The sequence below is a fragment of the Astyanax mexicanus genome, chromosome 20 (genome assembly GCF_023375975.1).
Source record: "Astyanax mexicanus isolate ESR-SI-001 chromosome 20, AstMex3_surface, whole genome shotgun sequence".
NCBI lineage: Eukaryota > Metazoa > Chordata > Actinopteri > Characiformes > Acestrorhamphidae > Astyanax > Astyanax mexicanus.
The window spans coordinates 14,358,109-14,382,566 of NC_064427.1; the positions used below are offsets into that span (position 1 = coordinate 14,358,109).

The 24,458-nt window shown below is 41.0% G+C and overlaps 1 protein-coding gene and 1 long non-coding RNA gene across 8 annotated transcripts; both read left to right on the forward strand.

The window, feature by feature from the left end:
* On the forward strand, positions 1-15,053 carry katnal1 (katanin p60 subunit A-like 1). 6 transcript variants are annotated; one of them, XM_049468676.1, is made up of 11 exons: positions 1-112; positions 711-958; positions 1,147-1,307; positions 4,841-5,003; positions 5,229-5,356; positions 5,623-5,728; positions 6,861-7,019; positions 7,796-7,922; positions 8,012-8,146; positions 12,125-12,184; positions 12,263-12,390. In XM_049468676.1, the coding sequence occupies exons 2-10, from the start codon at positions 797-799 to the stop codon at positions 12,157-12,159; spliced, it is 1,176 nt and encodes a 391-aa protein (XP_049324633.1). In that variant the 5' UTR covers positions 1-112; positions 711-796; the 3' UTR covers positions 12,160-12,184; positions 12,263-12,390. The 6 variants fall into 6 exon arrangements, with proteins under 6 accessions (XP_049324633.1, XP_007235470.3, XP_049324629.1 ...); XM_007235408.4 differs by lacking the exon at positions 12,125-12,184 and adding an exon at positions 12,882-15,053 and having other exon boundaries at positions 2-112; positions 12,263-12,389; XM_049468672.1 differs by lacking the exon at positions 12,125-12,184 and adding an exon at positions 12,882-15,053 and having other exon boundaries at positions 52-140; positions 12,263-12,389.
* On the forward strand, positions 2,758-4,819 carry LOC125784843 (uncharacterized). 2 transcript variants are annotated; one of them, XR_007427437.1, is made up of 4 exons: positions 2,758-2,820; positions 2,858-3,112; positions 3,150-3,389; positions 3,432-4,819. It is a non-coding gene; the product is annotated as an uncharacterized LOC125784843 (long non-coding RNA). The 2 variants fall into 2 exon arrangements; XR_007427438.1 differs by having other exon boundaries at positions 3,187-3,389.
* Positions 15,054-24,458: the final 9,405 nt, after the last annotated feature.

Sequence of the window (24,458 nt, forward strand, 5' to 3'; positions counted from 1 at the left end):
ACCGCGGTTTGGCCTCGTTTCTCTGAAGCTCCGCCTCTCTATCCGCCTTCCGACGTTTTTCAGTCGGCGTCTCTCCGCGGCCATGGTAACAACAGGGCGCTACGGTCTGCGGGTAAGAGAGATTATGGGTTATATTTGAGGTAAAAGCTTTTACATTATTTAAATGTATCGTATAGTACAGGGTTAAACTGAGATTTTAAGGCGTGCTTGACCCTAAATCAAATTTAAGCCTTTTTTTTACCATGTGTATTCATAGTGTTTTTGCTGGCCTAACCGGGGGCGCCTGATGGGAATTGTAGTCCATTAACTGAAAGAATCACTCAATTGTCAAAGAGAGTTCCGTCGATTAAACTACAAATCCCAAGTCAAAATTTAGCTCGTTTTGAAAGTGTCGTTGTATTGTGCTGTTTGATTTCGGTCGTATTTTTGTGTTTATATTGATTTGATGCATATTCTTATTGTTTTGCGCGTTCACAGGTTTAAATATTAGTTTTGAATGCACCAAACGCTAGCTAGGTTAACTAGTTATTTAAGCTACATTTTAAAAATTAATATTAAATACGGCTTGGTTCTTTGTAAGCGGGTATTTAATAATTTAGTCCTGTTGGCGTCAATCAGCGCTGAATATGTTTACTCACAGTTCCTAACTGAAGCTTTTCTGTGGCCTAATTATTGTCCTCCCCTTTCTGACTGCTGTGGCTTATTTTAAGGGACTCGCGTCAACAAAAGCACCTTCAACACAAGCAACCCCAAGCCCTCAGATTGGATCCTCACATTCTTTACACATTTTTACAAAATGAATCTGACTGAGATCTGTGACAATGCTAAGAAGGGAAGAGAATATGCATTGCTTGGCAACTATGACTCCTCCATGGTGTACTATCAGGGTGTTCTCCAGCAGATCCACAAGCACTGTCACTCTCTTCGAGATCCTGCACTGAAAGTTAAGTGGCAGCAGGTGAGCACACAGTTTGTGTATCAGTGAACTATGTTGTTGTAAGTTAAATGATGTAGAACAGGTCCATAAAACAAATGTAAAACGTAATACAATTATACAGCCTTATCTGTCAAATGATTGTTAAATGTTTGATCTGATATAGCTAATTAACTTGATTTAATTTTGATATCTTTATCTGGTGAGTGCAGGTGCGACAGGAGCTGGAGGAGGAATATGAGCAGGTCAGCAGTATCGTTAACACTCTGGAGAGTTTCAAGGTGGATAAGCCAGTTGACTTTCCCAATCCCCAGCCAGAAGAATGCCCTAGGGACCCTGCTGTATGGCCACCCCCTACACCTGCAGAACACAGGTACAGCTAGCCATGCGTATCCACCTGCAGAACACAGGTACAGCTGGCCATACGCATACACCAGCAGAACACAGGTATAGCTGGCCATACGTATACACCCGCAGCACACGTACAGTGGGCCATACGTATACACCCTTAGAACACAGGTATAGCTGGTTGTACGTATCTACCCACAGAACACAGATATAGCTGGTCATACGTATACACCTGCAGCACACGTACAGCAGGCCATACATATACACCCGCAGAACACAGGTGCAGCTGGCCATACGTATACATCTGCACTGCAGAACACAGGTATAGCTGGTCATACGTATACACCCGTGGAACACAGGTACAGCAGGCCATACGTATCCACCTGCAGAACACCGGTACAGCTGGCCGTACGTATACACCCGCAGAACACAGGTATAGCTGGCCATATGTATACACCTGCAAAACACAGGTACAACTGGCCGTACGTATACACCCGCAGAACACAGGTATAGCTGGCCGTACAGATACACCTGCAGTAGACAGGTATAGCTGGCCATATGTATACACCTGCAAAACACAGGTAAAGCTGGCCGTACGTATACATCCGCAGAACACAGGTATAGCTGGCCATATGTATACACCTGCAGAGCACAGGTACAGCTGGCCGTATGTATACACCCGCAGAACACAGGTATAGCTGGCCGTACAGATACACCTGCAGAAGACAGGTACAGTGGGCCATACATATACACCCACGGAACACAAGTACAGCTGGCCATACGTATACACCCGCAGAACACAGGTACAGCGGGACATATGTATAAACCTGCAGAACACCGGTACAGCGGGCCATACCTATACGCCCACAGCACACGTACAGCGGGCCATTTGTATACACCTGCAGAACACAGGTACAGCTGGCCGTATGTATACACCCGCAGAACACAGGTATAGCTGGCCGTACAGATACACCTGCAGAAGACAGGTACAGTGGGCCATACATATACCCCCACGGAACACAAGTACAGCTGGCCATAAGTATACACCCGCAGAACACAGGTACAGCGGGACATGTATAAACCTGCAGAACACAGGTACAGCGGGCCATACCTATACACCTGCAGAACACAGGTACAGCTAGCCATGCGTATACAACCGCAGAACACAGGTACAGCTGGCCATACGTATACACCAGCAGAACACAGGTGTAGCTGGCCATACGTATACACCCGCAGCACACGTACAGTGGGCCATATGTATACACCCTTAGAACACAGCTATAGCTGGTTGTACGTATCTACTCGCAGAACACAGATATAGCTGGCTGTACGTATACACCCACAGAACACAGGTATAGCTGGTCATACGTATACACCTGCAGCACATGTTCAGCAGGCCATACATAGACACCCGCAGAACACAGGTGCAGCTGGCCATACGTATACATCTGCACTGCAGAACACAGGTATAGCTGGTCATACGTATACACCCGTGGCACACGTACAGTGGGCCATACGTATACACCTCTAGAACACAGGTATAGCTGGCTGTACGTATACACCTGCAAATCACAGGTATAGCTGGCTGTACGTATACACCTGCAAATCACAGGTATAGCTGGCTATATGTATACACCCGAAGAACACAGGTATAGCTGGCCATACATATACACCCACAGCACACGTACAACAGGCCATATGTATACACCCGCAGAAAACGTGTACAGCCGGCCATTCGCATACATCCATAAAACACAGATACAGCTGACCATACATATACACCCGCAGCACACGTACAGTGGGCCATACGTATACACCCGCAGAACACAGGTATAGCTGGCCATATGTATACACCTGCAGAACACAGGTACAGCTGGACATACGTATACACCCGCAGAACACAGGTACAGCTGGACATACGTATACACCCGCAGAACACAGGTATAGCTGGCCGTACGTATACATCTGTAGAACACGGGTATAGTTGGCCGTGCGTATACACCCGCAGAACACACCTGTAGATCACGGGTATAGCTGGCTATACGTATAAAACTGCAGAACACAGGTATAGCTGGCCATACATATACATCTGCACTGCAGAACACAGGTATAGCTGGCCATACGTATACATCTGCGCTGCAGAACACAGGTATAGCTGGCCATACGTATACACCCGCACAGGTATAGCTGGCCGCACGTATACACCCGCAGAACACGTGTACAGCTTGTCATACGTATACACCCAAAGAACACAGGTAAAGCTGGCCATATGTATACACCTGCAGAACATAGATATAGCTGGCCGCATGTATACACTGTGCACATGTAGCACATGCCACAGCCTCACTTTATATCTAAGTAATGTAAAAGCAATTAAAATATGTCATGGTTACCAGTGTACTGTGATGTGCTTAAGCAGTGTGTTATTAGTGATATGTATTATGATTAATTTGATCTAAAATAAATATTCTATTCATGATATAATAGAATAACCTACAAAACCCTACATTTACTGTTGCCAAACTATTTATATTCATCATTTTAATTATATCATTTGCTTTCAGAAATGTACCTGCAGTGTTTGTCATGAATGCCTTAATTTGTTTTATACAAGCTGCTTATAATTTATTTAACAAATTAATACATAAGCAGGTTTTTGTCTGGTAGGATAACCGTTATAATTCCGTGTAATTTCCCTTTGTAATATATGAAACTCTTTATTCCCAGTACATCTGGTTTGTAAAACCTTCTTTTAACATGTAGTAACAGCATTTAGCAGCAGCATACAACTATGTGGGAATGCCTGGCTAAAATTTCTGTTAAAATATATTTATTGATGCATTGTTCTTTGCATGACTGCTTAAAATATTGTTTACTGTTATGTAGGTAAACAAACATACAAATAAACACTATAGACTATGATTATCTAATAGAGGTTGTGTCCATTTATTGTAATTATCGTTACTGGCCCAATCAATTCTTTTACTTACAAGTAAAATGTTCCCTGTTCCATTGGCTGCAACCAAAGCCCATAATAGGATCAATCCACCCCATACTTACCAGGTGTACTTTTTAATACACTAATCTTGTTAGTAATGTTAAAAATGTATTTTTAATGTTTATCCTTGTGCTTTTTTGGAGTCATTTACCCTTTACTCGTTACTAATTACAGTAAGAGAAAATTTAAAGGGTGCCCAACTTAAATGTGATTTGTGCTATTGAATTTAACCAGCATAACCTAGCATAATAATCATATAATTGAAACAATACTGTTAATATGTTGGATCTCACATATGGGTCTGAATGTGTGCACACTGACATCCTGTGCCACTGATCACTCCGATTTGTTGTGGTATGTACGCACATACATGCTTAATATATACATTATTTAACCATATTACATGCTGTTTATATAAAGTGTGATGTTTGTGGAAGTTTAAAATGCTGATGAATTATCACCATTGATTTTACAGTATGTGTAATTTAATAATGTACTGAACTGATTTGAATTGAATTTAAATAGATTAAAAATAGATACATACAGTTTTTGTCTCTCAGGGTACCTGCCCAGGTGAAGAGGCCAAACACTGGAATGAAGCCCCAGAGGAAGGACTCACCTGGAATGCAGCACCGTGGGCCAGCAGGGAAGGGCCAACCCAATGCTAAACAGGACAGACCTGGTGCCCGTGATGCCCGCACTGCAAAAGCTAAAGAAGACAAAGTCAGTAACTCAAGTCAATGCAGAAAAAAAGCAGATACTTTAAATTCTGTTTAGGGATATATGTCTTAAATCAGTGCTGCAGTTACAGCCAAATAGTCCATTATACACACACACACAGATAACCTGCGTTGGTTGTTACTCGCAGCACTTTGCGTGAGCAAAGAAACCTTAAAAGATCTTTACAAGGTCTTTTTGTAACAAAAATAATATTACTTTGTTTTACAGGGCAGAAAAGGAGCCCAGGAGGGGGTCGGGGATGGAGAGCAGAAGAAATTTTATGGTACCGGTTACGACAGTGACTTGGTTGATGCACTGGAGAGAGACATTGTGTCAAGAAATCCCAATATCCACTGGTAAATACTGATTTCGGTTTCTCTTTAACTTTCCCTACCACGAGAGAATGTTTCTGACTCTTTAACTTTAGCAGACTGTTCCTCATGCAGTAAGAGATGATTGCTTTAAATGTAGACTTTTATCACTAAAATGTCATGTTGATCTGTGTTGTTCTGCTGTGCTGGACTCCTGCAGTGTGAGTGACAGCTGTCAGTCAGTGTGGTGGTGAATGACTCAGTGCTGGACTGTGACTCATACAAGCTGTTTTGTATCATGATTCATGCAGGAATGATATAGCAGATCTGGAGGATGCCAAGAAGCTGCTGCGAGAGGCTGTGGTCCTGCCAATGTGGATGCCAGATTTCTTCAAGGGCATCCGGCGCCCATGGAAGGTTAATATGTTAGACCCTGCCAACAGGGCTCAGACACCCATATGTGACATATTTGATTATTCACAAAAACATTAGGAGCTTTAGTTGTTAAACATTTCATCCATTTAATATAACTAAATGTTTGCCATTTTAATTTTTTAAACCAAAATTTGATATTGGAAATTGGAAACCATTTTTTCCCTCTCCGTAAAGTCTGTCTCCTAGTGAAAATAATTTCTCCAAAATAGCAAATAGGAGGATGAAAAACTTTCAATACAGGTCACTGGCAAAAATGTTGTACTATTTCTGCTTGTCCATTCATCAGGGAATTAAAATTACAGCTGTCTGTTTCAAGTACGTACAATACAATTAGCCAAAAATGTGAGATACATAAAATGAGATACAAGGATTTAAGAGACACAGCAATGTATGCACAGTCAATCGAAGAAATAAACTTTGTTTAGATGTGTACTAAAGATGCAACATTTAAATCAGCCCTCTTGGTGGCACTGTTCCATAATTATCATCATTGTTTGTCCCAGTTATTAAGATTAATATGTGCAAATGATTATATGAAAGCAAATATATATATATATATATATATATATATATATATATATATATATATATATATATATATATATATATATATATATATATATATATATATATTTGCTTTCATATAATCACACATATGATCACAATGTTTTTTTTTTAAAGAATGGCCATTGAATATTTGCTGTTAATTCCATACATTTAAAACTTTAAAAGAATATCACAAGTCTATCCTGGCTGTATGATACACATTGAATTATCAGTAGTAATGTAATAAGATCATGTGTTGAATATGCATAACAATTATTAGCAGTGTGTCATAATTTATTATCGCAATAATTATAATAGAGGTACTTTGTCAAAAAACAGTGTGTGTAAAAGAGAAGCATGCAGATCCAACTAAATAGCAACACAGAAAATACAGTGCTATTGTTTATATAAATAGTCATAATATATTTTCCAATATTAATATAACCTTAAATGTAATGTTTTTTCACCCAATTGTACATATACATTGTTATATGACACACACCCAGTGTGTATAAAAGTACTCAATTTTGGGAATTTCTAACAACACATCCTTTATACTGTGGTTTAGGGTGTACTGATGGTGGGACCCCCTGGTACAGGCAAGACCATGCTGGCTAAAGCTGTAGCCACTGAGTGTGGCACCACCTTCTTCAATGTATCATCTTCTACACTCACATCCAAGTATCGGGGAGAGTCTGAGAAGCTTGTGCGGCTGCTCTTTGAAATGGTATTCTCTTGGTTTGCTCACTCTTACAACTACAACTACATTTCTTTTCCGTGACATTTTATCTGTGCTATATAGGAGTTCTCGTGTATGATTTTAGCTGTTTATTTTTTATTATTACAGTCAAATATAACTGCAAATATAAATGTATATCTGTTTATATGTACATGTGTAATACACTAATGTCAGAGTTTCAGGTGTGCTTAAAGAACTCTCTCCCTTTTATAGTTGTTGGCCTCAAAAAAAAACAACAAAGGCAAAAAAAAAAGAAAAGGCAAGACGCCACATGGTTCATCATATGAAAAAGTTTGTTTAAAAGTGAGGTTGTTCAGGAAGTTAAGAACTTATGGCACTGTGTTGGGAAATGGTTTGAGAATAAAACTTCAGTCATAAAGGAGGTCTGTGGACAACAGTAAAGAATAATTTTAAAACAGTTAATTAAAATAACAAAAAAGAGAGCATCATGAAAACATGATGTATAAGGCAATCTTTCTCTCTTTTTATTTGGTTGATTGATTTTAGGGTTTTTGTCTGTGTATTATTAATATTATTAAAATGGGTAAATTGGCCAGATTTATATTTAGTGTTTGTGAATCTGCATTAACTTTAAATGTATACTATTTATTTTACATTTATTTATTTATTTACATTTATTTTACGAAAAAAAATAATAATAAAAATACACTTATTTATTATGTCTTTAAGCGGGACTGAAAAGGTCAGTTAATTTTCAGTTTAATGTTTCTAAATACTTACTGGTGATTTCCTGTGTTTCACAGGCTCGATTTTATGCCCCTACCACTATTTTTATTGATGAGATTGACTCTATTTGTGGAAGACGTGGCACATCAGATGAACATGAAGCAAGTCGCCGAGTGAAATCTGAGCTTCTGGTACAGATGGATGGTAAGAAATAGACTGGTCAAGAGCAATGTCAAACAGTTTTGAAATTCAGCCATTTTATGAGCAATCTAACTTCAGGAACATTTATGCAGGGGTAGGAGGTGCGTTAGAAAATGACGACCCCTCTAAAATGGTGATGGTTCTGGCTGCAACTAACTTCCCATGGGATATTGATGAAGCACTGAGGAGGAGATTGGAAAAGAGGATCTATATTCCCCTGCCAACAGGTACCACTGAATAGTTGTTTCATATTTTTTCTGTCTGAAAGGTTAGACTTTCCTCATTTGTGTTTTAAACCTGCAATTTTATAGCCTTTTTCGTTCATCTTTACCAAGTGTGCCAATAACTGAGGTGCATATTAGCCAGTGGGGTGCAGTGAATATAGTGGGTACCTCTTCTGCAACCACCCGCCCCCCGCCCGACCGACACATTGATAAATACTACAATAACTATTCTCTGTCTTGACTAAGTTATATGAACTTAATACACATAAACAGCCCACTAAAATACAGCTACAAACCAAAAAAGTTTATAATAGACCCAACAATCAATGCTTAATTTTCCTATAAGTACAGGCGCTCAACAAATATCACTCATTTGTATGCCTACAAGACGCCAGAGCAGCCAAAACATGCCAAAAGTACACAGAAAAACTCACCAGTCAGGCAGCCTATTACTTAGTTTCATGTTGAAAGGCAGCCTTTAAAAAGACATTTTAATTTAATATGACACAATATCAGTCTTATTTCCATGATAGTTAGCTAAGTATTGAATTAATCCAGCATGAGCGCTCTGTTTTACGACTAATCAATGCACGTAGCGTAACTCCTTCATCCGAGCGCAGAGAAGGGGCTAGGCAGCCATTGCCCCGCCCCCCGGAGTGAAAATCATGAATCGGATTGGTTAGATTGTCCTGTGACTTTTCTAATAGACTCATTACTACACCCTTCAAAAAATCAATAACAGAGGCACGCAGTCACGCGGGGGCAGAAGCTTTTTTAAAAAGCTTTGATTGGTTAACTGCTGTCAGTCAAATAAGAGTCCTGTAGCAACTGAAAAACACAGATTAATGTTTTGAATTAGTTGTTGTTTTTTGTTCATTTATAAAATAAATGCTTACATTTACAATAATTATATTATATACTTACTGTAATTATTTACATGCACTTTTTGTCTACCCTTCTCTGAAGGGTTAGAAGGGCCTCACTGCACACCACTGATATTAGCAATCGTAGCTCCTTCTGTTCACCCACACAGACATCCCACTTACACAAAGAGAACACTGTAATAATCATACTCTATTCACAAAGCACCGAGTCACTGGTCTTGTGTTCTTGTGAATGGATCAGTTTCTTACTGAGGTGCTTCACTCGGGCTGAGGACAAAAGAAATAAGACTGCTTTTATTAAGCTCCTATCAAACATGGCCTTCCTTTTAGAAACTGTCTGAAGATCAACTGTAAAACACAAGTGATCCGTACCCACGAGTCAGGGAAAGGCTATAATAAAGTCATTAAGAAACAACAGCGGATGAGACCTGGATGTGATTTACAACTTTGTCAGTTAACATACTTGTTAAAACAGCTAGTTTCTAAGTGTTCTGAGATATTTTCCTGTCAGATATTCAGTGGTGCTTGAAGCTTGTGCACCCATTTTTTTCCACCAACAAAGCTCACACCAAGAGTCAAGGTGTTTAATAGTCTCAGATGTCACAAACCTTTAAGCAACTAAAGGTCTTTCTCACATTGTCTGATGGTTAATGTTCATGCATGTTCAAGAGTTGACCATCAGGAGAACACGGAACATCAATAGTGTGCATGGCAGGGTTGCTAGGAGGAAGTTGCTGTCCGTGTGTGCATTGCTACACTGTAAGCCCGGATAAGTTGAATTTACTTAAAAAAATTAAAAACCTGTTGCCTTAAAAAAAGTTAAGTAAAAGATAATGAAAACTTAAATCAGCATAACTTAAAACATCAAGTTATTAGAAGTTGATTTAACTTTTTAAATTTTTGTTATACTGTAAGACTGGATAAGTTAAGTTTAACTTTCTTAATAACTCAGTTATTATAAGTTGGTTTAACTCAGATCTTAGTTTGAATGTATGTGTGCCCACAAAAGTTCAACTAACTCAAAATGGTTGAGTATTGTTTAGAAATCTCCAATTTTAAAACAGACTTAAATCATTTGAGTTCCAACAACGTATGGGTTTACAGTGTAGTGCTCACACAGAAAGCCAGAAAACCGAAAACACTGCATTTCAGCTTTAAAAAACATATGCCCCTTGTGAAACATGCGGGTAGATGTTTTTTTTGTTTGTTTGTTTTTTTTCACGACGGCTAACTTTGCGATACCTTAAGACGATAACCTTAGGTACACGAGGTTTTATCAAAGCATAGTTAAAAGAAAACAAATGGGTACGGTTTTGGAATAGGGCCTGGGAATAGGGAGTCCTGATCTTTATCCAGTAGAAATGTGGTGAAAGGACTTGAAGGAGCACTTTATGGGAGGAAACCCACCAACATAACAGAAATAAAGCTGTTATGAATGGAGGCAATTCATTTTAAAAGCCCCTGAGAGCTCTTTTTATCTAAAAGTTCATAGAAACCTAAATCTTCTTTAAAGATGTTCTTAATCACCCTGAATTGATGTGTTATACCTGATTTGAGGCATTTTAAGTACCGTATTTTTCGGACTATAAGGCGCGTATTATAAGACGCACTATCAAAGAACGCCTATTTTCTGCTATTTTTCCATACATAGGGCGCATCGCATTATAAGGCGCGTTAAGTGACACTAGAAAGGGTGCCTATATCAAAGTGAACAGGGGTGGCGCCATGTTTCCCTTCCCCCACCGGGGGTGGTCGCTTGCCGGTGGAGCGTCTCCGTATACAAATCTAGCTCTTTCAAAGTCAAACGAGTGCTGGATATTAATCTACACAGATTCCTCTCCTGAAAACTGTTTATTTGGGTGAGTAACGTGCTTCAGTTTATTTACAGTAAGCTTAGATTTCCAGATGTCCACTAAGGCTTGCTGCACCAGCGTTAGCATAGCTATCCGCTAGCACGCTAGCTAGTCACCTAAACTAGTAAAGTTAACCCAAACTTAAACGACAGCGTTACACTGAGTAATCCTGCGTGTTCTGGTAAGACAGTGAGATATTAGCTAGCGATTCGTCCCCCGTAGCTTGTTTTAACACGGTAAACAAGCAGATTACAGGCTGATAAAACTCACCTCTGAGAGAGTTAGCGCTTAGCATCTAGCTAATGCTAGCCAGGCAAAGCAGCACAGACTTACAGGCCGATAACTCACCTCTGAACGGTGAACGCTTAGCGATTAGCATCTAACTCTAATAATACTGCTCCAGCAGTATTAAAAGTGCTAAATTTAGAAAATACTGATCTCTGAACAGTGAAAAAGCTAGCTAGCTAAGCGGTTAGCATCTAGCTAATGCTATTGCTGCTCCAGCCTCGGAGCGGCACGGCTCTGCACGGAGTGTGTGTTTATTGCTCCTTACACCTGACGGGTAAAATTTAGATAATACTGATCTCTGAACAGTGAATAAGCTAGCTAATGCTATTTGCTGCTCCAGCCTCGGAGCTGCACGGCTCTGGACTCTGTATAGCACTGAAACTCTCTATAACGCTGCACGGAGTGTGTGTTTACTGCTCCTTACAACCTGACGAGTAAAATTTAGATAATACTGATCTCTGAACAGTGAATAAGCTAGCTAGCTTAGCGGTTAGCATCTAGCTAATGCTATTGCTGCTCCAGCCTCGGAGCTGCACGGCTCTGGACTCTGTATAGCACTGAAACTCTCTATAACGCTGCACGGAGTGTGTGTTTACTGCTCCTTACAACCTGACGAGTAAAATCCATACAAAAGGCGCACCGTATTATAAGACGCACTGTCAATTTTTGTGAAAATTAAAAGTTTTTAAGTGCGCCTTATAGTCCGAAAAATACGGTAGTAATATGGGGTGCCTAAACCTTTTCCTTATAAATTGATATAATTGATTTATATATTTATCAATTTTGTTAATTACATTTTTTTTTTATTAAGATTAAATGCCAGTATTTCTATATAAAAACAGACATTGTTTTCAGTGGGTGTTTTTTAATGTAGTGTGCAAAGTAACATAAATTTGGCAACAAACACTGTAAAATATTGGGCCTACATTTGTATTCTGCTATCTTGTGTTTCCCAGCTCTAGGGTACCAGATTCAGCTCATCAAGTATTAATCAAACTCTTCATTAAATTACTCAGGTGTGTTACAACAGCAAAAAACGTGAAACTGGGTAGTGCAATGGAAACTTGTGTAGTAACTGAAACTGTTCTCTGCAGCAAAAGGCCGAGCGGAGCTGCTGAAGATAAGCCTGAGGGAGGTGGAGGTGGCGTCTGATGTTGACCTGGCCGTCATTGCTGAGCAGATTGAGGGCTATTCTGGGGCTGACATCACAAATGTCTGCAGGTATGTGGTGAATAAGTAAGGTCCAAAAGCAAATGTCCAAAACATTGTTTACTGCATTGACGTTATTAACCTGGCATCCTTGGCGCTAAAGAAAAGACACTGGCTTGGAAGAATGCCGCTGGGATTTTTATAACACTGCTTTGAACTAGGTTTATTTTTGCTCATTGGTTTTAATTTCACATTGTTTTTGATTAACTGGCCTTTAGGGAGGGGGTGGGCAGTGTACACAGTCACCCCCATCTTTTCTGATTTTATATTAAAATGTGTGTTATTGCTTGTAATGTGGATAATAATAAAAATAAATAAAAAATGGATCACAAAAAAGAAATGTAGCTGCTACTCATTCAATTCAAAATTGGCAATGTTTCCTTATTTTTCATATGTGGACTGTATAGACTAGGGACCAAATATTTTGAAACTTTAAGAACAATTCAATTTTTCATTTTAATTATTATGGTTCTTTCAAGTAGTAATTTATGTTCATCTCCACAGGGATGCGTCCATGATGGCGATGAGACGGCGGATCCAGGGCCTAAAGCCAGAGGAGATTCGTGCACTTTCCAAAGAAGAGCTGCAGATGCCTGTCACTATGGAGGACTTTGAGCTTGCACTTAAAAAGATCTCTAAGTCAGTCTCAGCTGCTGACCTGGAGAAATATGAGGCCTGGATGAACGAATTCGGCTCTGTTTAATAAAAAAGTGCTGAATAAGGCTGACTGGAAAGCAGAGCGGATTGAGAAGGAAACTTGATTTTTTTTTTTTGTGACTGTGAAGATCAATACTTGAAGCTTACATTTTCATTTCACTCAGACTGTCTCAGACATTCAAAGCTGTACATCTATAAGTGTCTTTGTGCAGCTAGATGTTTTTTGCACTCTAGCAGTACTGCTGTAACACACTAGCTGCTCAGTGTGGTGTGAATTCCTCTGATTTTCTGAAAAAAGCTTTTTTTTTTTCAATGTTTTGTGGATGTCAAAGCCACTTAAATTTAGTTGAGCTTTACCAGCAGGTTGTGATGTAGGTACTTTATTCATTTTTTATGTGTTAGAAAGGAAAGGTATAGATGCATGTGTGTTTTGTGTTAAACTGAATTTTAATTACTTAACTGTCAGGGTCTTAATAAATAGTTTACTTTTCTCAAATTGTATATTTTGGGGTGGAAATATATTTAATTCTCAGCCCATTAGGTACAGATGGTAAATGTAACGTTTTTCCCTTGATGTAAGAACTCAAAGAACCACTGAAACCACTGTAAGCACACAATTCCTCACTTTGATAGATGCATTACTGTCATAATTGCATCAGTTTTATATCCCCTAAACTATGGCCCGGTGAGACTTCACTAGATAATGTAATACTGTACCAAACGATCACTACATAATTAACAGTAATTTCTGAATCTGGATTACCTGAATCACTAACGAATTTAAGGGGTTAACACTTTTTTAGCAATGTAGATGACTAATTGGATGTGGCTGGATCAGGCCTGTCACAATAATTACATTATTGACTTATTGTTCAATAAATGGACATGACCTCAATCATTTTAATAATCGTGATATCGTCCTTTGTGTTTGCACTTACAAAATGCATTTACATATATTGTGACTGTGGGCGTGGCTGCACCTTTATTAGAAAAAATGCCCTCTATCAACACCCAACTTAAAAAAAAAAATCATAGGAACGGCTCTAGTTGCTTAACTTTAGTGTTTTTTAGGTTTGCATTTCCTCAGCCTTCCATTCACTATCAGCGTATCTCTCGAGTGAAGGTTGAGGCAGGGTCTTTATGTTGGTTTAACGCAGCCCAGCTGGCACAGTGTGGGGCAGAGCCACGATTCACCTACCTCCACACTTTGCAATGTGTATGTATATATAGTACACACTGAACAACCTACTATGACCTACTTTGCTTACAGGCTGGAACTTTCCAGGTTCCAAAATGGGAATGCAATGGAAAGTTTATTGTCTTTAAAAGGGTTAATTAATTTGTTACAATATTATGTTATTATTTTATTAGTGCCAAATTAGTGGTCTTAAAATGGCAACAATATCGTTTATCAAAATAATTTCTGGGACAAAATATCGTTCACAAAAAATTTTTATCGTGACAGGCATAGGCTGGATACTGTTTTTCTTTTTGAATGGAGTGTAGTTTGTTCAGGCTGCAATAAACACTAATTTTGAGTAGGCTCTAAACCCACTGTGACACTGGTCAGTTAAAAGCAGATGGAAAGACAATGTGTGGTTCCTGTAAGTTTGGAAATGTTGATCATTTTGATATGTGACTGGTTTTTAGCCTGAAGAATGCTGCTGAACGTTTTGTGTGAATAACAGCTTTACTGGTGAATGTTATTAAAGAATTAGCCAGTTCAGAGCAGTTGTGAATTGTGTGTACAAGCCTAATTGATTGTTGTAAGCAATGGGTGGAGAAGTTTAGCAGCTATTATGGATGGGGGCTGTCTGTTTTCTTAGCAGCAGTGACTCAGCTTGCAGAAAGTGCAGGCAGCAGAAGGATGATAGAGGCAGAGGATGTGTGATAGTCTATTCGTGTACACGTACGTGACTGGGTGACCTTAGGGATCTAACTGATCATAAATACAGTATATTATTCAGCACACAGAAAACATGTATAAAACAAATACTAATAAAAATAGAATGAACAATATTCACATTTTTCCCTACTTTTATTCCATGGAGTGCTTTGTGTCCTTGGACACAAACACTTTTTTGGGGTGGGCTCAGAAAAGCTACCAGCTGTGGTCAGTCATGATGAACAAGAAGTAGGAGGCATGATTAACCATGACCAACAGGACCACACTGGTCACCCACCATGACCAGTAAGAACAATCTAGCTGACCAGAATATCCAAGCTGTTTTGACCAGCATCACCAAAATCAAGGGTAACATACATTTTGCCAGTCAGGAGCTAGTTAACCAGCTATCTAAGATAAGAAAACCATATTCACCATACTTGTGCTGGGCACAGATTTAATGTATCTTTTTGCTCACCTGAGCTATGGATCTTTGCATTTCGTCCAGAGTCATCATGGGCATCTTGGCTGCATCTCAAATCAGTGCTCTCCTTGTTTGGCCTGTAAGTTTAGGTGGAAGGCCTTCTCTTGGTAGGTTTACAGTTGTGCCATACTCTTTCCATTTCCAGATAATGGATTATACAGTGCTCTGTAAGATGTTCAAAGCTTGTGAAATCTTTTTATAGACTAAGCATGCTTTAAACTTTTTTCACAACCTTATTCCTGACCTGTCAGTTATGTTCTTTGGAGTTTATGATGCTGTTTACTCCCCAATATTCTTCTAACCAACCTCTGAGGCCGTTTACTGAGATTAGATTACACACAGTTGGACTCTTACCATCAAGCAACTTCTGAATGCAATTGGTTGCACTTAGAGAAAAGGGGGATAAATACTTTTGCACACCGCACTTTTCAGTTTTTTTTTGTAAAAAATGTTTTGAATTATGTGTCATGGTTAGTACAGAATGCAGACACGTACAGATACTGATAAAAGATTGTTTATTAAAAAATAAACAGATGTAAAACGTAGTCGGTACAGAAAAATAGGTGATCACCAATAACAGGAGCAACGTAGACAAAACCATAACATAAACGAGAAACAGTCCAGAGTTCATACACGAGATATCCAGTATCAGAGGTAATCCAAGAGGCAGTAGAGAAAACACAGTCCAGGTAATACACAGGTAATCCAATATCAGAGGCAAAGGCAATGTCATACACGAAATAAACTGAGACAAGAGATATAGAAACGCTTTGTAATGAGGAGAACCTACAATACGCGGCGTGAGTGTTTGTGTGGTGTGCTCTTTTATAGTGCCAGTAAGGTGAGCAGGTGAGGTGTCACGTGATCAGATGTGTGTGTGATGTCAGCGGGTGGTGCATTCTGGGTAGTGTAGTTGTTGACCTGAGAACCTCCATTAGAGCTGGGTGTGGAAAGGACAGAGGAGTTAACAGCACCAGACGTGACAGTACCTCCCCCCGAGGGAGTCGGAACGGAGACGGAACGGGGACGACCACGAAGACGTCCACCCGACGGGCAGGGAGTACCGACGGGGCGGGGGTTGCGAGACTGAGAACCCTGACGCACCGGAGCTGAAGAAGAGAGTGAGCGCTTAGGACGCCCACGGGGTCTAGGAGCAGGTTTACCATGGTGACGGGCATGAAATTCGGCCAGAAGAGCATGACCCAGCACATCACCGGCGGCAACCCAGCAACGCTCCTCAGGGACGTAACCCTCCCAGTCTATGAGGTACTGGAGCACACCGCCACGCCTGCGTGAATCCAGCACCGCTCGAACCGCATAGGTAGACGAATCCTCCCCCTCCACTGCCGCGGGTGTCACGTCATCAGGAACACCCTCAGCAAGCGGACCTGGGACAAGAGGCTTGAGCAGAGAAACATGGAACGAATTATGCACTCTGTACTGAGCAGGCAACTCAATTTTATAAGTTACCTCGTTAACCTGAGACAAAACCTTAAATGGGCCAATATACGTAGGCAGCAGTTTCTTACAGGCCCCCTCAAACCTCAAGTCCCGGGTCGACAACCACACCCTGTCTCCGGACTGGTATTGGGGGGTTGTACCTCGGTGTCTGTCAGACTGCTCCTTATACTTGCGTAAGACCTCAGAAATTTGTTGATGCGTCTCCTCCCACACCTGCTCACTCCGCTTCATCCAGTCGTCAACAGCAGGTATCTCAGTAGATGACGCTGTCCACGGAGCCAACGGAGGCTGGTAACCCAGAATGCACTGAAAAGGAGTGAGACCAGATGTGGAGTTGATGAGAGAGTTCTGGGCTAACTCAGCCCAAATAAGATACTGCGACCAATCAGAAGGATGCTTAAAACAGTACAGTCTCAGAAATTTTCCCAATTCCTGATTGACCCTTTCACATTGCCCGTTGCTAGTGGGATGAAACCCAGAAGTGAGACTAACGTGGACACCTAAGTGTTCAAAAAAGGATTTCCAAACTCTGGAAGTAAATTGTGGCCCTCTATCTGACAGAATATCCTCAGGGACACCAAAATGTCTGAAAATATGTGTATAGATGGCTTGAGCTGTTTGAAGAGCATTAGGTAGTGCAGGAAAAGGGATAAATTTAACTCCCCTAGAAAATCTGTCTACGACTGTGAGAATTGTAGTGTAACCTTCAGATTCGGGTAAATCTGTAACAAAATCTACAGCAATGTGTGACCATGGTCTTTCAAGAACAGGCAGAGGACACAGTTTACCAGCTGGAAGGGCTTTGGGTGTTTTGCATTGTGCACAGACGGAACATGAAACTACGAAAGCTTGTATGTCAGCTCGCATGGTTTCCCACCAATAACGAGCTGAGATCAGTTGTAGCGTACCTGTAACACCGGGGTGACCAGAAGTAAGGGCAGCATGTGCCCAGCCAATGAGTTGATTGCGAAATTGTTCGGGTACATACATCTTGTGAGGAGGACAGCCCTCCGGCGGTGGTGTGTTAGCTAGACTCTGTTGAATGAGATCATCAAGTTCCCATCTAATGGCTGCCACTCTAACTGTGGGTAGCAGAATGTATTCAGGCTCAGAAGCGCGGCATTTGTCGTCTGGGGAACTGAAAACTCGGGATAGAGCATCAGCCTTAGTATTACGGTTACCTGGTCAAAACGAGAATTTAAGCGAGAGAAAAACAATGACCAACGAGCTTGACGGGGATTTAAGCGTTTAGCAGTTCGGAGATATTCCAAGTTTTTGTGATCAGTTAGAACGGTGAATGGATGTGCAGCCCCTTCCAGCCAGTGACGCCACTCCTCTAGAGCAAGTTTGACAGCCAACAGCTCTCCATCCCCTATCCCATAGTTACGCTCTGCTGGTGACATTTTACGTGAGAAAAAGGCTATGGGATGTAGTTTAGGCGGTGAACCGCTGCGTTGGGAGAGAACTGCTCCTACGCCAGTATTGGAAGCGTCAACCTCGACTACAAATGGTAGTTCAGGTTTCGGGTGCATGAGAACGGGGGCAGAGACGAAAGCGGCTTGTAACTTGTGGAACGTTTGGTCGGCTTCAGGGGACCACTTAAGAACCTTGGTGGCATTCTTAGTGAGCGCAGTGAGTGGGGCAGCTATACTACTGAAGTTACGTATGAAACGTCTGTAAAAATTGGCAAACCCTAAGAAACGTTGGAGGTCTTTGATGGATTGGGGAACGGGCCAACTAGTTACAGCGTCAACTGGGTGAGCCCCTCCAACATGTTTTTAACCTGAGTCTGCGTATAGGGAGAGTTCCTGCCACGTGGAAGACAACCTGTCTCATTCCTGTTCCCAAGAAGGCACACCCGAAGGAGCTGAATGACTACAGGCCTGTTGCTTTGACATCTCATGTGATGAAGACCATGGAGCGACTGCTGCTGGACCAACTCAGACCTCAGGTCCACCATGCTGAGGACCCACTGCAGTTTGCGTACCGGGAAAAGGTGGGAGTGGAAGATGCCATCCTCTATCTCCTGCACAGAGCTCACTCTCATCTGGACAAGGGGGGAGGTGCTGTGAGGGTCATGTTCTTCGACTTCTCCAGTGCCTTCAACACCATCCAGCCCCTACTACTGAGAGACAAGCTGATGGAGATGGAGGTGGATATGCACCTGGTCACCTGGATCACTGACTACCTTACTGGGAGACCACAACATGTCAGGATCAGGGACTGCTCCTCTGATACAGTGATCAGCAGCACAGGAGCACCACAGGGGACTGTTCTCTCTCCAGTCCTGTTCACACTGTACACATCAGACTTCAAATACCACTATCTATCTATCTATCTACTTTAGAGTCATCCATGAGAACTGCCTGGGAGCTGATGACATAGCCCGGGAAATGCGACTCTTTGAAGGTGGAACTCGCATTGCTCGGCTTTAGCATAGAGATTATTCTCCAAAAGTCTTTGGAGAACCGAACGAACGTGCTGCACGTGGGATTCTAAGTCAGCTGAATAAATTAATATGTCATCTATAAAAAGGGTAACATATTTGCCAGTCATATCACGGAAAATATCGTTCATAAACGACTGAAACACTGCGGGGGCGTTAGCGAGACCATAACTCATTACTAAATATTCGTAGTGGCCATAAGTAGTACTAAACGCAGTTTTCCACTCATTCCCCTCCCTAATGCGGATTAAATTATACGCACTACGTAGATCGAGCTTAGTGAAATAGGTGGCATTACGCAACTGCTCAAGAGCGCAAAGGAATGAGGGGCAATGGGTACGCAAACTTCTTAGTAATCGCCTTTAAACCTCTAATCAATACAGGGTCTCAGTCCCCCGTCCTTTTTCTTAACAAAGAAAAAACCTGAACCGACTGGTGTCTTCGACGGGTGAATGAAACCCTGAGCTAAAGCTTCAGTAATGTAATCATTCATAGCCTTTTCCTCATCGAGAGTGAGGGGGTAAACTCTAGCTTTGGGTAGAGTGGCACCCTCCACTAGGTCGATAGCACAGTCACAAGAGCGATGAGGAGGTAATTTAGTAGCGTTATCTTTGCTAAACACTTCTAAAAAATCGAATACTCAGTGGGAATAACAGGGGAATCAGAAACTTCAGGGCTCTCCACAGAAGTGGACTGAATGATAAGACTATCCAAAGCTAAACAGTTCTTATGACAGTGAGAAGACCAAACCGTGATATCCCCATCGCGCCAGGAGACAGTGGGATCGTGGGTCTTGAGCCATGGCATGCCCAGGATAACAGGATGCTCGGTGCTGGGAAGCACGAAAAGTGGCAGTTCCTTGAAATGAAGAGCGCTGGCTTGTAGGGTGATGGGTAGCGTCTGCAGTGTAACTGGCTTGGAGCGAACAGTCTTCCCGTCCACAGCATGAATGGATAAAGGACACAGAAGTTCTCGGGTGGGTACGCCGTGCTCCTTAACCAGGTCCAGACTGATGAAGTTCCCTTCCGAATCTATAAGAGCTGGGACAGAGAGCATACCATCAGGCAACATATTTACTGGCAATGAGAAACATTTAGAACGAAGAATTGTGTTTTGCTTATGAACCACGCGCTGTCCCAGAGCTGGAGCTTTCACAGGTCGGGTCAGGAGACCACACTCAGCCTTGAAATGACCGGCCTCCCCGCAATAAAGGCACAAATGAAGCCGGATCCGGCGCTGCCGCTCCTCTAGATTTGGCCGGGTTTTCTGGATGTCCATGGGCTCTGGGGCAGACAGTGCAGCTTTCTCTCGTGTGGGGGTGCGGGGCAGAGTCACAGGAGTGTGTTGAGTGCGTGAGCTGGTCTTGGGGCGGCGCGAGAGAAGTTGAGTGAGATGAGCTGATCCAAAGTAAGCGAATCATCTCTGCAGGCTAACTCCCTCTGTATGTCAGGGTTGAGTCCGCATCTGAATACGCTAAGCAGAGCTGCGTTATTCCAACCACCACCAGCTGCAAGAGTGCGGAACTCCAAAGCGTAGGAAGCCACCGGCTTCTGACCTTGCTTGAGAGCCAGCAAAAGTTTTCCATTAGACTGTCCATAGCGAGAATGATCAAAAACTGAGCGAAAAAGAGTCAAAAAATCAGCGTAACTAGCCCCAGAAACAGGGCCGCCGCTCTGCATACGCAGACAACGCAGCCAGCGTTAGGCCTCAACCATTTTGCAGTTGCAGGGAGCCAAATTGACTGAGAATGAAATGTGTTGAAATTATGACATTATTAAATTTAAAACCCAATGTGAATTATTTATGATACGCTCATCTTTTTTGTCTTTAAACATTGCATGGGGCACCTACTCTACTACTTAAAAGCGGCACGTTATTATTTTTGTGCATAATATAATGCCCCCACCCCTATTGCCTGAAATGGCACGGCTCGGTTTGCTCTGTTGGTTGTTGCCAGATGTGACATTTTCCAGTCAAATAAATAATCAAAAAATGCATGGAGGCGCTAAATCTTGCGCATGTTTAACCATTTTTAAAGTGTATGTGGCCATTCTATACAAAAACTTGTCCAGTGCAATATTTGTGTAAGTTAAAAACTTAAAATAAAATAAACAAATAGGATGAAAAATCGTAACTTATCTGGCAACCTTAGTCCTAACTAAAGTAGCAACGCTACTTGAGTTTGGCAGGAGACAAGTTCACCGCGCGAAGTTGCTACTAAATGGTAATTCAACTATGAAGCGACGGTTTGAGTCTGGAGCTGAGAAGAAGAAAAAGAAGCAGAAAGATGAGGCCCATGCATCCCTTTCTGGTGAGTAACTTCGATGATAAAGGTTTAAATAGTTTTGATTACTTCATGTTCAGTGGTGTTGCCTGAGCTAGTTACGTTGGCTTTGCTGATTTGGTAGCTTTATACGCTTAACTAGAAACTAATCTGGGTATTGCAAGGCACGTGGCACGTTTGCAAATAGTAGTAGTGTAGTTTGAAGATTTTTAGTGACTTTAATAAAAAATTAATAAACAGAGTAGCCTACCTATTGACTAATGCCGTCAGTGCACTATCCAAATGGTCTGTATGACAGCAGGATCAGACAGCTCTATAGATTTTGACAGGCTGATATAAATACACCACCAATATAAACGATAATTTCATAACCTTTAAGGCTGGCTTGTGTAAATGACGTGTCCACTGCTTAAAATAGACATGCATCGTTTCATTTATTATTTATACATGTGTAATTTTAATAAATAGTAAAATTTTGCGTAAACCTTTTGTGTTTGTGTGTGTGTGTGTTTTTTTTTTTTTTTTTTTTTTTGGGGGGGGGGGCCTCCCTGACCAGTTATGCTTAGGGCCTCCAAAACCTTAGCAGCGGCCCTGCCCAGAAACTTCCTCCCAAATAGCTGTAGCCCACTCAAGTGCCTTACCAGAAAGTCGGGAGATAATAAAACCGATCTTAGCATTTTCGGTTGTGGGCGGTGAATTACTGAAAAACACGGAGCATTGCAAAAGGAAACCGCTGCATTTTTCCGGATCCCCATCAAAAATCTCCGGTTTAGACACAGAAAACCCAGGCACAGAGGATTTTGCGTTGGGCATACTGTGGCAGCTAACGGGCTGGGGCTAGGCTCAGTTAAGCCTCTGAGGTGAGCTAGCAGCTCAGAAAGCTGTTGCTGCTGTTTAGCTTGTTGGCGGGCTAGCTCAGAAACAGCTTGGGTCACACCAGCGAGCGTTGGCTGGTGCTGACCGAGTAGCCTCCCCTGGTTGGCTAAACCAGATCTAATAGCCTCAGTATCTGTTATCTGATCTTGAACGGCCGCGTATTCTGTCATGGTTAGTACAGAATGCAGACACGTGCAGATACTGATAAAAGATTGTTTATTAAAAAATAAACAGATGTAAAACGAAAATAGGTGATCACCAATAACAGGAGCAACGTAGACAAAACCATACCATAAACGAGAAACAGTCCAGAGTTCATACACGAGATATCCAGTATCAGAGGTAAACCGAGAGGCAGTAAAGAAAACACAGTCCAGGTAATACACAGGTAATCCAATATCAGAGGCAAAGGCAATAATCGGCGTCGAGAAAACAAAGGCAAGGTCATACACGAAATAAACAGAGCAAAGAGATATAGAACGCTTTGTAATGAGGAGAACCTACAATACGCGGCGTGGGTGTTTGTGTGGAGTGCTCTTTTATAGTGCCAGTAATCGGTATTCGGGACTTCCTGGAGGAAGCAGGTGAGGTGTCATGTGATCAGGTGTGTGCGTGATGTCAGCGGGTGGTGCATTCTGGGTAGTGTAGTTGTTGACCTGAGAACCTTCGTGTGGAAGCTGCGTGTGGAAGGGACAGAGGAGCTAACAGCACCAGACGTGACATTATGCATCATTTTCTTTCCAGTTCACAGTTGTATACCACTTTGTGTTGGTCTTTCACATTAAATTCTAATAAAATATATTTATGTTTGTGGTTGTAATGTGACAAAATATGGAAATGTTCAAGGGGTATGAATGCTTTTGCAAGCCACTGTATGAACTACTATTTTAATTGACACCACTAATATAAATATAATTGCATTTTGAATTTCTTACATTAATTCTTTTACTTGCATTTATATATCCACTATAAAAACTTGCGTGTTAAGTAGAACAAGTGCGGTTAATTGCAATTAATTACAAAATATTGTTGTGATTAATCGGATACAATTTTTTCATCGATTGACACCACTACTTTTAATCCATCCAAGTGAACACACACACACAGTAAAAAACATCACCAAACTCAGTTATCAAACCCACAACCTTGTCGTTGATGGACCAGTTCTCTAACTGCTGAACCACCACTGACCATCTGAAACCCTGCCGGCAACAGCTAGTCTTGAGCTTTCCTGAGTTTTTAGAGGTTTGATAGTGACCTGAAAATCATAAATCATACCGATAAATCAAATCGCTTACGATAACTGTTTTTGTTTGGAGAGTATATTATCCCAGAAACAACTGCAATAAACAATATTACTGCCATTTGATATGATAATACAATTTATAATAACATAACACTCTTAAATCACAATAAACATTTAATCTTTAAGAATATTAACATTGTAATTGGAATCTAAACATTTTAAATATCCCAAATAATATTTTAAAACAATAACAGCTTGTTTACGTTAAAAAGTGTAATAGGCAATATCATTATTAATAGTTATTGAGGTCATATCCATATATTGTGCAATAAATCAAATTGTAATTATCGTGACACACCTAGAGCTGTGTACAACACCCGTACTAAAACTATATTATTAATGTTATTAATTTAATTTGTAAATATTATAAAAGTAGAAGTAGTCTTATTTATTTTGGCATGTGAGAGCATGCAGAGAAATTTACTTGATTTTTTACACAAGTAAAAACTTTAAACACAAGTAAATTGAACAGATCTTACCGGAACAGATGGACAGTGACTGTGATGAATGAATCAGAGATTTACAGAACAGCCAACTAGCCAGTAGATCCTGCGTACAATTCTGCAGAAAATGTTTAGTCAGGGTTTGTCTTTCCTTTCAGACCTGTTTCTGTATTAACACTGCCTATTCCCTCCCATTTGTTCTAAAAAATTATCAGCATTTGTTTTCATTCATATGCTGC